This window comes from Pseudonaja textilis, chromosome 2 (genome assembly GCF_049901715.1).
Source record: "Pseudonaja textilis isolate UNSWEBS1 chromosome 2, rPseTex1.2, whole genome shotgun sequence".
Taxonomy (NCBI): Eukaryota; Metazoa; Chordata; class Lepidosauria; order Squamata; family Elapidae; genus Pseudonaja; species Pseudonaja textilis.
This window is the reverse complement of record NC_141991.1, coordinates 98,752,302-98,768,296: the sequence shown is the minus strand read 5'-3', so window position 1 is coordinate 98,768,296 and position 15,995 is coordinate 98,752,302. Positions and strand designations below refer to the sequence as shown.

General features: G+C 37.4%; 1 protein-coding gene across 9 annotated transcripts in view; it reads left to right on the top strand.

Annotated features, from left to right (window-relative positions):
• The window catches only part of BRD4 (bromodomain containing 4), an 81,305-nt gene that overhangs the window by 47,959 nt on the left and 17,351 nt on the right, over positions 1-15,995 (top strand). For all 9 annotated transcript variants that reach the window (XM_026696227.2, XM_026696233.2, XM_026696232.2 and 6 more), the window contains 6 exons: positions 1,200-1,556; positions 3,335-3,463; positions 4,141-4,350; positions 5,963-6,162; positions 7,109-7,410; positions 9,287-9,397. In XM_026696227.2, the coding sequence (XP_026552012.2) occupies positions 1,200-1,556; positions 3,335-3,463; positions 4,141-4,350; positions 5,963-6,162; positions 7,109-7,410; positions 9,287-9,397 (1,309 nt within the window). The remainder of the gene's footprint in view (positions 1-1,199; positions 1,557-3,334; positions 3,464-4,140; positions 4,351-5,962; positions 6,163-7,108; positions 7,411-9,286; positions 9,398-15,995) is intronic.

Genomic DNA, 15,995 nt, shown 5'->3' with positions numbered 1-15,995 from the left:
ATGGAGATACAGTTACCAACCCTAAATCTAGTAAGCTTCTATGAAGAAGAAGCATTTAAAAATGGCTCTGCTTTTACCTTGGCTCAATAATACTGCTTAAAATAAAGATTTGATAAATAGCTAAACATATCTTCCATTGGAATTGTTTATTGCAAAAGAACTACCGTGTTTCCCAGAAAATGTGGCCTACTCAGAAAGTAATCATAGCTTGATTTTTACAAGTGTACCCAAATATAAGCCCCATCCCAAAATAAGCCCTAATTAGGTCCCCACCCACTCCAAGGTGCACAGATAAAAATTAAGCTAGGGTGGGATGGGGTGTGTGGAGCTGCCTTACTACTTACCTTTGGATAGCTGCAGCCAGGCCTCACACACCTTGGCCCATTTGTTCTAAAGCCGGCAAGGCTTTCCTGAAGGCCTCTGTAGCTGATAACAGAGACTGGATCGATCTGGAGCTCTGTTATCTGCTAGAGTGGCCTTCAGGAAAGCCTTGCTGGATAAAAAAGTTCCTGAAGGCCTCTGATAGTGAAAAAGAGGCCGGGGGCAAAGCACGCAAGTGAGGTGAGTCAGTGGACTACATCCTCCCACCCACACCCAGCCCGAAAATAAGACACGGTGCCTTTTTTTGATGGCAAACAAAATATAAAACCCGGTCTTATTTTGGGGGAAACAAAGGTAGTATTCCTTTCAAGATCATTTTAGGACCATGGTGGCGAACAATGGCATGTTGTTATTATTATTAATAATAATAATAATAATATCCCTGAAATAAGAGCAGCAAAATTTTTTGAAAAAAATCTGACTTTCTTAAACTATTGAGTCATTCAGCTTCACTACAAGTTCTGTGCCAGATTTTCTGATGATTGTTTTCTGTTCCTTGTATAGTGTTTTAGATACTTATACGTGATGTCTGGTTATTTTCATATATATGGAGTGTGCTTAGTTACGAGAATTCCATGGTACATTCATTTATTTTATTTATTTTAATAGGCTTATATGCCGCTACAATTGTCAACTGATTCCAAGCGGCTTACATTCCCACCATGCATAAACAAGGTTAAGATAACAAAAATAATCAACAATTAAAAATATAGATAATAACATATTCCTATGCCAAGGAATCATAACCTCATATACACGTATACATTGTGGCAAATAAAGAACAGAAGGCTACATAGAATGTCTGTTTGCTTTGGTAGACAAAAAAGGGAGTGAAGAGGAAAGCAGACACTACAACTCCTACTACAATAGACCCAGTTCATGAATCATCATCATTGCCAGCTGAACCCAAGTCTGTCAAGACAGGTCCACGAAGCCGACCTGTGAAACCTCCAAAGAAGGATGTTCCAGATTCTCAGCAGCATGTAGTAGAAAAAAGTAACAGTAGCAAAGTGTCAGAGCAATTAAAGTATTGTGGTGGCATCATAAAGGAGATGTTTGCTAAGAAACATGCTGCATATGCATGGCCCTTCTACAAACCTGTGGATGTGGACGCTCTTGGACTCCATGATTATCGTGATATCATTAAGCATCCCATGGACCTGAGTACAATTAAAGTAAGTGTGGGTGTCTTTTTTTTCAACTCTCATGTGGTAATAAATACATATGTTAAAAATACTACCTATGGTTGTCCCAAAGGTCCTTTTTTCAAAAGAAAATTAGACTTCCTTGGTTTTTTTCTTTGAAAATGTTTTATTTCTCATCCAAGATGATTTTTCACTTCATTTGAGGAAACTTCTTCAGTTCATTGAAGAAACGTTTTTCAAAGAAAAAAATCAAGGAAGTCCAGTTTCCTTTTGGAAATGCATCTTTGGGTCTACTCTGTTATAGTATCAAATAGAGCAAGTCTACACAACATATCCATGGATCACTTACACCCTGACAAGTAGCCTTCTCTGTGGCCCACCAGTGTCTTCAAAATTACCCTAAATTGGGTAAACATGGTTTTTCTTTGGATAATGATACACAAACCCATTATCCAATTCCAACAGGACATTTAAATTGACTTAATTTTATCTACACTGGCTAATGACTTCCTGAGAAGTGCTTTTGGGTGATGAAGGAAAAAGTTTGTCTTATCATCTTCCTGTAGCACTCCATTAAAATGCACTGGCCATATTGTCTATGTAATATGAACAGAGGAAACTTTTCTAGACATTATTTCTCATCAAAGACACTTTAAGATTATTTAGTAAAATAATTGGTCACGTGGTACCAAAAGTTTTGAGACAATAGTAAATCAGGGATTAACTCCTAAGAAAGCAGTTGCACAGATTGTAACTTGTTTTGTGTTGGAATTATAGCAATATTTCTCCTCTCAAAACAGTAACAAGATTTGTTTTGGGTGTAGATGTGGAAACATGAGATGAATGTACTTGGGAAGTACTACTATAGGTTAAGAATTTATGAACAAGTCCTATATTAATGAAAGCTGACTACCAAGTGAATTGCTTTGTGCTGGTAACTCCCCTAAGGTCAAGCTTGTGGTCTTGGTGATGATATAGTTTTATTTCTTCTGAATGAATGTCATATTACTTTACATATACTTGCCGTAGAAAAAATATTTTTAATAAGTAGTTAAAATGGAACCTCTTTATTCCAGTCATTTCCTGTTCAGAAGTTTATTTGCTGCTAGAGAGAACTAATTCTCCCATTTTTGCATTGAGCAATAAAGTATTGCTTCACAGGACATTAAGCATCAATATCATTTCCCTATTTTGATCTAGATTTATGGGAGAACTAGACCATTTGGCTTTATTCACTAAACCTGTTTAAGAAAAAAAGCATGGCATAGCACAATAGTCATTGATGTTGAGAAATCTTATCTATAGGGTAGGTTTTTTGTATTCTCTACTGTATGCATTCTGGAATATGCATTATAATTCCATGGTTTATTGTAGTAGAACCTGAGAAATAAATTAGAGAAACAAAATGTCTGGGTAAAAAAGTATCCATTTTATACTAGTTTATTTTTCACATTCTGTTCTTATAAAATAAAGCAATTCGAAAAGCAGAGCTAATTTCCATATTTTAACTATTCTACCAGGGTAGATATTTCAGTTTCTTTGTAATCTTATACACTATACAAACTAAAACAGAAAATCAATAGGATTATCAACAAATGAGATACCCTGTTAAATGACATTTGGGTTGAAAATAATTTTATTTTCATATACATTCAGAAAACATGCAGGTTACTTCTATACAAAACTGATAATCTTATCTCTGAAATGGCAAAATATTTTGCCCTATTTATAGGAAATAATACTTATTGTATTTTAAAATGATTTGAAACTTATTTAAAATTGAAGTTTTTTCTTTGTTTAATCTTCAGTCCAAATTGGAGAATCGGGATTATAGAGATGCTCAGGAATTTTCAGCTGATGTCCGATTGATGTTTTCCAATTGTTACAAATATAACCCTCCAGATCATGAGGTAGTGGCCATGGCACGGAAACTACAGGTAACAAAAAAATCATTTAAAATAACGTCCTGCTTTAAATACATAAATGTTTACTTTTTAGTAAGTCATAGAATAATTTTCAGATAACCTAAAATATTTTATATCTTTGGGAATTGTAATTTGTTTGTTATTCAGTATTTAAAGTACGTATTACATATGTAGGGATAAAGGCTTTTGTACCTTACTTTGATGTTTACTGATTCCTCTCTTCAAACACCAGTGTAATGTTAGGTGCAAAGCACTCATATACTTTGGCCTAGTTTTTTTAATTGGAGTAATCATGAAAAAATTATTAAACTTCTGTCAGTGTTAGTAAACATATTTAATATCCAAACAACATTTCTGGAATCCTTGAAATACAACCCTCAGTGATGTTATTATATTGCTGATCATGCCTCTTGTATTCCCAGTGGTGAAATGAACAGGATAACACCCTTCCCTTGTCCTTATATATAATGGGACCTCAAGATTAAGCTGATTTTGATCAGAAAGATTGATAAACTGCAGGAAAGGGTTGTTCAGGATAGGTACAAATCAGAGCATTTTTTTTTTGAATTCTGAGCTTGGAGATACTAGTATTTTGGTGCGTGCCACAAGAAAACTTCATTATTCTTCAGAATAATGCTGGGATGTATTTTTACAAGCACAGCATTCATATGCCCACTGTATTTTGCCAGGATGTCTTTGAAATGCGGTTTGCTAAAATGCCAGATGAACCTGAAGAACCTGTGGTTCCAGCTTCCTCTCCAGTAGTAGTGCAGCCACAACCCAAAGTGCCCCCACCATCATCCAGTGACAGCAGCAGTGATAGTTCTTCTGATAGTGACAGTTCATCAGATGATTCTGAAGAAGAACGAGCTCAGCGACTAGCAGAGCTCCAGGAACAGGTAAAACGTTTGTGTATCCTGCTTTTGACCCTGACTGTATCCTCTTTTCTCCAGTTACTTGCTTAATTCTAGTTTTTGAATGTGGGACCAGGTTTTGCTTGGTTCCTTCCATACCCACTATACATATACAGTTCTAGCCCAGTGGCCCCCAACCTTTTGAGCACTAGGGACCGGTTCCATGGAGAGAAGTTTTTTGGGGGGCATGGTTTTGTGTGCTGTCAGCATCCTGCGGATGGGGCTTTGCTTGTTTGTGCGGCCCAGTTTCTGTCATGATGCGGACTGGTGTCGATCCACAGACATGGGGTTGGGAACCCCTATTCTAGCCCACACCTTCCAGTTTTTAATGTTTCACTATATACATGAATAACAAGCTAACAAAAGAAAACTAGCCACTCTAGCTTACTGTTTCATACATCTGGTTATGAGCTTCTTCTCTTAGTTCTTCCTTACGAAGTTTCCTGTTGTTGAATATACCGCAGAAATCTTCATACTGGCAGGAAAGAGTGCATCAAGCACTTTGTCTTTGCAACTTTATTCCTGGCCATCTTCCCATTGCTGAAGTTGAGAATGTGATAGGGATTGTTGTACAACTGATGAAACAATTCCATCTTGCCTGTGAATCTCACAATCACAAGAGGAGTTGGTTCGGCCTGTGCCTGTGTTTTTTTTAATCTATCATGTCTTGATTGGGTAGGGAAAGTGATTCCAAGACAGAAGTTCACCAGATAGTATTAGACTGGCAGATATTTCTTTGTTGCCTGTGCTGAGGGTATAGTAGCCACTAGGCTCCCCTTTCAACATTTAGAATGTTAAGAAAAACTTTCAGTATCATAACCCACTCAGTACCACAGGAGAAGGTAAAGATGTCCTTAAGCCAAGCTGAAGTTACTGCTGATAACACGGATATTTCTTCCTTCCAATCTATCATAGAAGCTTGACTCTGTTGCTTCCAGTCTCAGGAAAGGCCAGCAAATTATTACCATTTGATCATTAAGCAGCATTATTGACAGCTGCTTCAATATATTCCTGCTCATGTGTGCTGTTTTGCACTTTTTCTTCTTTTTCTCACATGTGAGCATGCATGCACATGCATACACGGAGGTGTGCATTCTTTGAAAATGATTTGGAAAAAGGGCCTTTGATCTTATATGAACACGTTCATTTTTTTCAGGTTTTTGACTGGAAAAAATGGCATTGCTTTAAAGCAGGGGTGTCCAACCGTGGCAACTTTAAGACTTGTGGACTTCAACTCCCAGAGTTCCTCAGCCAGCTCTGGGAGTTGAAGTCCACAAGTCTTAAAATTGCCAAGGTTGGACACCCCTGCTTTAAAGTATGGACATATTAAAATTTGTGTAACACTTGAAGCTGTGGAATTTTTTTAGGCTTGCATAGAGACCTGGAAACACTTGGGCTGCTTGGTGTGGGTCCAGAGCAACTGTAAATCATTTTTGAAGCATGCACAGCACTAAGGAACATAGAGCTGAGGTGTTTTGAGAAAACCAATTAGTTGCACACCAAAGTGAGTGTGGGGTCATCACATCATAGGACAGGAGGTAAAACAAATATTTTTTTAAAAAAGAAAATTGTATTGATATATATGTCTGCTCCTTAGCTTAAAGCAGTGCATGAACAGTTGGCTGCCCTGTCACAGCCACAGCAGAATAAACCAAAGAAAAAAGAGAAAGACAAGAAAGAAAAGAAAAAAGAGAAGCACAAAAAGAAAGAAGAAGTAGAAGAAAATAAAAAAAATAAAGCCAAGGATCCACCAACTAAGAAGGTTAAGAAGAATAATGGGAATAGCAATAGCTCAAGGTCAGTTCCCTCTTTATATTCATGTATATGCCAATATGTAGGGTGTTTTTTTAAGTTTTATCTGTAGTATGAGAATGTTTTTAGAAGTATAACAGAACTTCTTTATTTTGTCTATCTAAATTCCTGGTAGAATTTACATAATTTTAAACAAGGTGTGCCAAAATTTTCAGATTTAAAACACTTACAAACCAGTTATTCTGACCTTAACAAATGTTTCAGGCTGAGTTTGAGGATAGGGCCAAATGAATAACGGAATAATAGAGTTGGAAGGGACCTTGGAGGTCTTCTAGTCCAACCGCCTGGTCAAATAGGAGCCCCTATACCATCTCAGATATTTGTCCAATCTCTTCTTAAAAACCTCCAGTGTTGGAGCACCCAGAATGTCTGGAGGCAAGTTGTTCCACTCATTGATTCCATGATTTTGGAGCCGCTATGTTCTCACAAGAGAAGCTAAGTTCACCACCAGCCCTTTTGAATTCCGTTAACTCTTACCTAGCGCCAATTTGTCTTGATTGTTAGTCATTTGACCCTGCCCTTGGGCTCAGTCTAGTCATCTATACAGGAATTTTATAAAAGACCCTTCTAAATCTGCAGCTTGAAATATAAAAGTGGGCACAATCCTTACAACTTCAGTTCAGCTACTTCAAAGTCTTTTCTGATCCTCTTAAGTCTATCTGTGTCAATGCTCAGAAGATATTTAAATATGGATTGCCTCCTATATGATTTGCATTGCTGTTCTAATTGCTTGCCAAAGGCTACCTAATAATTTTTAAAAGTTAAACTTTGAATTTTTAAGCTATAGCTCATTAAAATAGACATTACTGTGGCTTTGCGAATGTAGAACACCATGCTCATAAATTTAAATACATTCTAGAATAACATCTTTGTATGAAATTAGTGAATCACTTTGTTTCATATAATAATGCATTACAATTGTTCTTTAAAGTAATAAGAAGGAGCCTGTGACTGTGAAGAATACCAAGCCACCTCCAGTTTATGAGTCTGAGGAGGAGGAGAAATGTAAGCCAATGTCTTATGAAGAAAAAAGACAATTGAGCCTGGACATTAACAAGCTCCCTGGTGAAAAATTAGGCCGAGTTGTCCATATCATCCAATCAAGAGAACCCTCGCTCAAAAACTCCAATCCTGATGAGATTGAAATTGACTTTGAAACATTAAAGGCATCTACTTTGCGGGAGCTGGAGCGATATGTAACATCTTGTTTACGGAAAAAAAGGAAACCACAAGGTATTTTTCAAGTTCAGAATAGTTGTTTCAAATTCCAGCTGTATGTACTAAATCACTTTCTATGGTGCAGAGATAGAAAATATACTAATATTGGAGCATGATAAACTTTATGCAAGAGTCATTCATTTTGAAATTGTACCTTTTCCAGCAATTAGCCTTTGTGGCGCAGTGGTTAGAGTGCAGTACTGCAAGCTACTTCTGCAGCCAGCTGCCTACAATTTGGCAGTTCAAATCCCACCAGGCTCAAGTTTGACTCAGCCTTCTATCCTTCCGAGGTGGGCAAAATGAGGACCCAAATTGTTGGGGGCAATATGCTGACGCTGTAAACCGCTTAGAGCAGGGGTGTCCAACCTTAGCAACTTGAAGACTTGTGGACTTCAACTCCCAGAATTCCTCAGCCAGCTTTGCTTGTCCACAAGTCTTCAAGTTGCTAAGATTGGAGACCCCTGGCTTAGAGGGGGCTGTAAAGTCTAACTGCTATTGCTAATTAAATTATTTTTTCCAGAACAATAAACAGGTAGTTCTTGACATATAACAGGTTGTTTAACAACAGTTCAAAGTTACAGCAGCCTCAGAAAGGCTGCTTTATGATTGTAAAGACTTCTGGCTATTGTAAAATGTGCTCTCCCCCTCACATTATCACATGACTGCACTCTGGGTACTTGGCAATCTGTTTACATTTATGACAGGTAGCCAAGTGCCCTGCAATCAGGTGATTATCATTTGCAATCTTCTCTTCTGTCTTCTCCAGAAAGTCAATGGGAAACCAGCAGGGAAGAGTGCAAGTTACCGCCACCTGCTGTGGTGACTAGTCTCTTGTGGCTGACTGGAAAGTACTGCCCGCCAAAAGGAGTTCACTCCCTCTGCCAGGTTGTGGAAAGATTGCTCAGAATCTGAAGATCTGATCCCATTTCTGCAGCGTGACAGAGGAGTTCTTTTCCACGCACGGTGGTTTGCTCAGCCCCTCTTCTGCTAGGCTGCAGAAATGGTACTTGGATCCTGAAGATCTGAGCACCCATTTCTGCAGCTTGGCAGAAGGTTTCTCTTCTGCACATGGAAGAGTGCTGAAAAACTAGCAAATGCCGTTCTTCTAAAGACTAGAAATATTTTTCTAATCTTTTCCCGTAATAGTTTGGAAGCCCCCTTCTCCAAACAGTGTTAGTTTGGAGAAGAAACATTCCAACAATGGCAAGAATGAAACCTCCGCAGAAAAGATCGAAGGTAAGTAGACCTGCGTATAGTGAGGTGGGGAGAGTCCTAGGCTTCCTGGACATGGTGGGATGGGGAGAGGACCTGGACTTCCCAGGCATACCAGGGCAGAGAGAAGGTCCTCTTCCCAATTCTCTGTTTAATGACTTGTGTGATCAGTTAATGACAACTGGGAGAGCGAGATTTCAAAATAGCAAGAGCATGAACATGCTAAATTATTTGAGATTTTCAAATTTTCAAACTCCTATTCCCTTATTTCCTAAAGCAATAAATAGCAAACTGAATTGTTCTTGTGCTTTCAAGAAAATGGATGGATCAGAAAGATTTTCTGTTCTTCTGAAATCAATGCTTCATTAACCTAATGAAAACATACCCATCTGTGGTAACCTTTTATGTGAAAAATAGTTCTTGGGATGATATTCAAAGAGCATTTATGTTCTGACAGACAGAGCTATCTGTCAGTGGAATGAATTCTGTTTACCCACTTCAGAGTAATCTGTATCTGAAAGATTGGGATGCTCTAGATTGGGGAGCAAGTAAAAAGAAGAGCTGTTGTGGTTATGAGCAGCTATCCAAACATCTGATATTTAATAGGAATATTTCATGGCACAAAAATAGATTCTGGATTATTGTCTGATCCAATGACAATGCTATTACCTTGTTGCAGCAGAGAAAGTGGATGTAATTGCTGGTTCCTCTAAAATGAAGGGATTCTCCTCTTCAGAGTCTGAGAGCACCAGTGAGTCCAGCTCCTCCGACAGTGAAGATTCAGAAACAGGTTAGATGCAGATTATTTAAAGACTCAGTCCCATACCTGTTTCCTGTATAAATAAATGTATTTTTAGTACTGGCTTGGTCTTTTGATTTTTAATTTTGGTATTTGTATTTAAAGTAATATGTATGTATCTGTATGTGAAATCTTCCAGTTTGGATCAAATATGTTGAACAAGTGCCATATAATTGATATGAACTACATTATACATTGTAATTAATTTAACCTTACAGAACCGTTTTATAATTGATGCCAATACAGTTTTATATGTAATGAATTAAATTCACAGGCTAAGAGAAACAATGATTTATCACCTAAAATAACAGAACATTAAACTAGTTTTAAAGAAAAAACAAATAGATATAAGCCTCTGTGTGTGCGTGTGTGTGTGTGTGTAAGAAAAATAATGTAGAGAAAATAATTTTGGGGGAAAATAGGCAAAGCAGTGCAATTATATTTGTATTGCCATACAGAATTTTTATATTAATTGATATTAGCTATGAGAGGTTTTATAGATTTCACATAATTCAAAATATAAACATTGTTTTTAAAATAACATTAAGATTATACTTGTATGTGTAATTTTTTTAATTGAAAGTTTGGTATTTGCATAATCCAAAAAAATCATACATGGTTATTTAATTCTCTCAGAGATAAACAGTTTTTACAATTTAATGAATAAGTATTTAAAATACATAAAATTTTGTACACTGTTAATTTTGTAGATGTTTGGCATTTATAACATTTTTAAGTATTGGCCAATTCAAAGAACAGTTGAGATTTTATCCATTAAGCTACTATTCCAAATGTGAATGTGCCTTCAAGTCCATTTTTGATTCTTGGTGACTATCTGCACAAGTCTCTGCAGTTCTACTGGCAACGTTCAGAAGCGGCTTGCCATTGCATCTTTCTAGCGCTGAGTAGAAGTGACTGACACTGAGTTAGCGTCATGTCTAAAGTGGGACTAGAACTCAACAGTTTCCCAGTTTCTAGCCTGGTGCCTTAAACATTATACCAAACTAGTTTTCTGAATAGACATATTTAATTGAGTCTGATTTTTTTAAATGGAAGTCTGCTCAAACAACCATTTTTCCCCTTTATCTCTTTTTCCTCCTGTTCATTGTCTAAGAACCTTCTTCAGAAAGTTGAGGAATTGGTTGCTTTCTTGAACAATATACACTATGTCACAAAAACCAGCTGCATGAAAGGAAATTTATCTGAAATTTAGTGAAATAGGTGGAATTTTACTGTACAGTATGCTTTTTTTGTAAAAAGGCTTCTGTTCTGGCTCTGTGTTGGTTCATAAAAGAGAAAGGGAAATAATATAAATAGACTTTTTAAGCTAATGTTGGTGAAGTGATAGGGACTTTACAATGGCTTTTTTTGTTTTAAATTTAATTTCAGATATAGATATTATTTCATGTATCTTTCTTAAGCTGCCATATATTAAAAAAAAACAGGTTCTTTAGAATCACAATTCTGCAATGAAACTTTCTGTGCAGCAGATTAATAAAAATATGTGCTGCTTTTATTTTTATAGTGCTGACTTTGGCTTATATTTCTGCATTAAACCTCTTGTTTATAAATTTTGACGTCGTATTGATGAAACACTGATACTAGACAAAGATTACCTGCTTTTGACCAGTCCTGAGACACAAATCCTTACGTAGTCTAAATCAGGCATATCGTATTTAATTGAGGGCCGCATCAGGGTTGTGTTTGACTTGGGGGGGGGGGGTCATGGCCAGCTCAACATCACTCGCGTGATCAAATGCCACTTTTGCTAGTAGTTTTTTTTTTTTTTTGGTGGCAGTGGGCTGCAGAAGACGTCACAGCCAAAAAACAAGCCTGGGAGGGCTGCGTGGAGCCCTCACAACCTCCGTTTTTGGTAGCAGAAGCACCGTGGGCTGGTTCTTTGCTGTTTCCAGGGCAGCCCCACGGGCCAGATTTAAGCACCCTGTGGGCCGAATCCGGGCCCCAGGCCTTGAGTTAGACACACCTGGTCTATATACACTGGTGTAATGAAAAATCTCATTTTAATTTTGTCTTCGTTCTAAAACAAGTTTCTTTTTCATTAGTGGCACAAAAGATAGCTCTGATGATGTGCCTTACTTTTTCCTTTAGTATTCATTTTTATCATAGGATTTGTTGTTGTTGTTTAGAAAAAGGGAAAGGGGAGGCTTGCTCTTTATTATCAGACCTTAAAGCCTTGCTAGAAATTGAGTTTATTCATTTATTTCATAAACGACTATAGACTGTTGATTTAATTTGTTTATGTCATTCCTTAAGGGCATTTTTATAATATCTCCTAATAGGTTGTTATTGTTTTTATCAATGTGAAATAGTATTTTGTATTTATTTTTAATTATTGGCTTGATATGCTTGTTTATTAGATTAGCATGCATTGTGTTTGAGAAAGTGACTTAAAGAGGTTTATTCCAGAAGTAGAATATAAAGAAGGTAGTATTTACCAGGCAGATAGCAGCTTAAGTAACATTTTGTGTCACATTGGGTATCTTTGCTGATAATATATTTATCCTATGTCAGTATTGGTTTTTAATGAGATCTTTCTCTTGTTCTGTGTTTTAACTGTGCTTGTGATTAAGATTACTAATGATCATTTCACACATGGTCTAAGTATGTTATGTTTTCAATGTGTAAAACTGCGGTTGGATAAAATTTCACTTTGAAACAGCTTAGTGCATCATTAGATATGTCAGGTGTAGCTTCATGGATTGAATATTAACACAGATATATTACTAAACGGTGCCCAATGTCACATCTCTGGCAGAGAGCAGAAAGAGAGTTTAATTGTTGATCCATTTCTCTTTTTTCATATAACATAAAAAGTGTATCTTGCATATAGGGATGTGCAGTATGTTTTGAGTCTAAATTGCCTCCAATTTGAAATGCACCATTTCAGTTGCAAAATGGTTATTTCAGTTCTTTTAGGAGTGTTTTGAGCTTGAAACAGTATACTAAGTGGTGGTTTTTGAGGTTTAAAACTCTCCAAAAGTAATTGGACCAGTTTGGATACAAATTGTTTTGTATATCAGTGGTTAGAGACGCTGAGCTTGTCAACTGCAAAGCTGACAGCTCTGATTCAACACTCGAGCATTGCATGAACATGTGAGTAGATCAGTAGGTACTACTTAGGTAAGAAGGAAGCAGCGTCACGTGAGCCTTTGGCATATGGGCATGCTGGCCACATACCACAGAAAATGTGCTGGCTCCTTTGGCATTGTGTCCTAGAGTTGGATATGACTGGATAGGGAAACCTTTACCTTCACCCTTTTATTTTAAATTAGTAATATTCAGTTAGAACTTAAATAATGTTTGCGTGATTAACTAATTAATTAATATGATAATGCAGTAACTTTGTATATTTTATCTGTATTCCACACTTGCTTGGATACAGTTGGTCCTTGATCTATAACCATTCATTCAGCGACCAATCAAAATTATAACCCTGCTGAATGAAGGGCCTTAAGACTGGTCCCCAAACTTACCACGGTGGCAATGCCCCCGTTGTCATGTCATCCAAATTCAGGCATTTGACAGCGTGCCCGCACTTGAACGCCTGCAGGATTGCTTCCGTTCCCTTCAGCCACTATCTCTCCATCCCATCCCATCTATGTCCTTTTGGCTCTCTACACTATGCAGCCTCTGCAGCCCTAGCTGACCTTCACCATCTTTCTTCCATTGCTGACCAAGCATGCCAGCCTGACCCTTTGCAAGGCAGCTGCTGAACACATGAGACTCTCTTCCCCAGGTTGTGCACAATGGCTTCCTTGTGAGACGTGTGGAAAATGGTCTCACGCCGCCAGCAACTGCTTGGAACCAGGCTGGAAATGCCTCATCAGCAGCTGGAGAAAGGTCAGGTGGGGACAGCAGGGCACAGGATAGCAGGAACCATAAAATACAAGCTGGCCAGGACAATTGCAGCTGTGGCTTCCCAGGGTGGACAGAAGTGGGCTGGGCTAGGGGCGGACTTCACACTGTACTCAGGCTTCTTGCAACCCTAGAGCCATGGTGCACCAGAAGCCCCTTTGTACTGAGCTTTTTGTGTGAAAGGTTTTGCACTATGCTGCTGCTCAGAGTTTCAATCCCGGCTCAGCAACAGCATGATGCTTAGAGGCTTCTTGGTGTACCAGACCTGTGGTGCACTAAGGAACCCCTTTATACCACGCTGCTGGGTGGGGCTAGGGTTAGGCTTTGCACTGTGGTTTAGGGGTTCTTCCAGCTCCAGAGCTACAGGCTTGGTCCAGCAGCTTGGCAGAATGAGGCTTCTTGAAGCGCCACAACTCTGGCGCAACAAGAAGCCCCTGAACCAGCCCCAGGGTTCCAGCATGCCAAGAAGCCCTTTTGTGCCATGGTATTGGGCCAGGCTGAGGCTTTCAATGGCAGCAGTTTTGATTCAGCTTAGGGGTTTCTTGAAACCCCAGAACCACAATGCTCCAAGAAGCCCCTGAGCTATAATAGCGGGGGTGGGGGGTGTCTGGCCTTCCTGCATTTGTACACATGTGTGCGCCCCAGCCTTCCTGAGCTCATGCCACACTGCAGCACCCCCTTGTAGGCAGTCTGCACAGTCCTTATCCTCCATATTCCTACCCTTGGATCTCTCCACTTCTCACTTAATGACCTGCACATCTAGAGTTAGGATAGCAATTAGGACTGTCAGTATCGCTGTCACTAAACAATGCAGTCATGTAACATCCGTGCTTTACAACTGCATTGTTTAGTAACCAAAATTCTGGTCCCAATTGATCCTAAAGTCGATGACTACCTATAGGAGCTAAGTTTTTTTTTACCTTTGATTTGCATGGAATATAGATAGCATCAGAAACAGATGACATAAGTCTTTCACACCCTTTTCAATTTTGCAATTCATAATGACTTCTTAGTAAGGAGGAGAATCAGTTGTGAACTCCTATATACAGTGTCAGATGAGTAATTGAGTCTGTACTTTACCATGTTATAGTTTATATTCTTGCATAATCTCCCATCAGGAAGAAGACAGTTCATGTCCTGGCCTTGACTACAACTAGCTCATATTTTTATTTGGATGGAACTTAGGCTTTTTTGAAAAGCTATAATGGTTTTTCTCAAATTCTCTTTTACTCCTTAAATCTACATCATAACTTAGTGTATTGCATTCACTGAGGAACATTTTCATTGAAATATGATTCAGCTGTGAAATTTTAAATAAAGACTAGAGATCCAAGAGCTGGCTGGCTTGTGGCACAAGGCTAGGTAACCTGTTACGATGCGCACTTCAAAATGTTGCCTCTGCTTTAAAATATGGCAAACAAACTATGTTTAAAAAAAGTGTTCTTAGCAATTTGCTTCAGTTGTATATTAAGTGCATGATTTTATCTGGCATAATTTAGTGCTTAATCTGTTACTCTTTTGTTTACTGTGTCTATATCATGAATTTGTATCGTTACCCATTAATAACAAAGTGAAGGTGAAAGATAGACCAATCCTTTAACCTGATTAAGAATTATCCAAACTGATCCAAACTTTTACAGAAATTTTAGCTGCCCCCCCCCCCCACTTCGTGTGTGCGTGTGTGTGCATATATTCAAAAACTTTATTGTTACATACAAAAGCTTCTTTTATTGTTATATGGGGAAACTTTTCAAAAACCATCTTCCATTAAAAGCAGCTCAGTAATCAGGCATGAAAGATACAGAAAGGTTACACTAGAAAATAACAATGCTAACAGGATGTGTCAGTTTGTGGAAAATCATATAAAGATAGCTATGGTTTGAAACACTTAGTTAATTATTTACAAAATTTTGGTATAGCATTAAATGTATTTCTAAATAGATTTTTTTAAAAATCCAATGAGTTTTCATGCTGTAATACAACTTTATAACTGTTCCTTAAAAATTAATCTGTGATCTACATCAGTACTTATGGAAGTATGTGGCTGTCCTTTTTTTATAAACCCAAATAAACGTGTGTAAGAAAAATCTGAATATTAAGTTCCATATTTAATTATCATTCAGAGCAGAATCATTCAGTAAGCTTGATAGTCAGTGACAAGGAATAATATATGATTTGATATTATCCAAATTTTCAGGGTTTTAGTGGGTTACATATCTAGTAATAATAAATTTTGATATTGGCGAAAGCAGTAGCTATATTCTTCCAGTTTCAAGAAAATATAGAACTTCCAAATTAGTCACACAAAAACCCAGATATTGATACTCTAACTCCATCATAAAAAATAGTTTACTTTGGAAGGTTATTTATAAATAAAAATATGTATTTGGGGATTTAAAATAAATGTCTTTATTAATATTGTTAATTTTTTCTCCATTTGCATTTGTTCCTACCATTTGTTTTTAATTTTTATTAAGGGATGGGGAAAATTGACCTTTTTTGATTGGAATGTATAAATTGCATGTTTAAGTAAAGCTGTAATTCCTCTTTCCCTTGACTGTTCAAAATGCATTAATCATGAATTGCGTATCTGCTGTCATTGTACAGTTACTATATTTTTGTTTGAATAATAAAAATAAAGAATTTATTTTTGCTGGAAAAAATGTACCTACTTTTTCTACAATAACTAACATTGTAATAACACTTAGTTTTG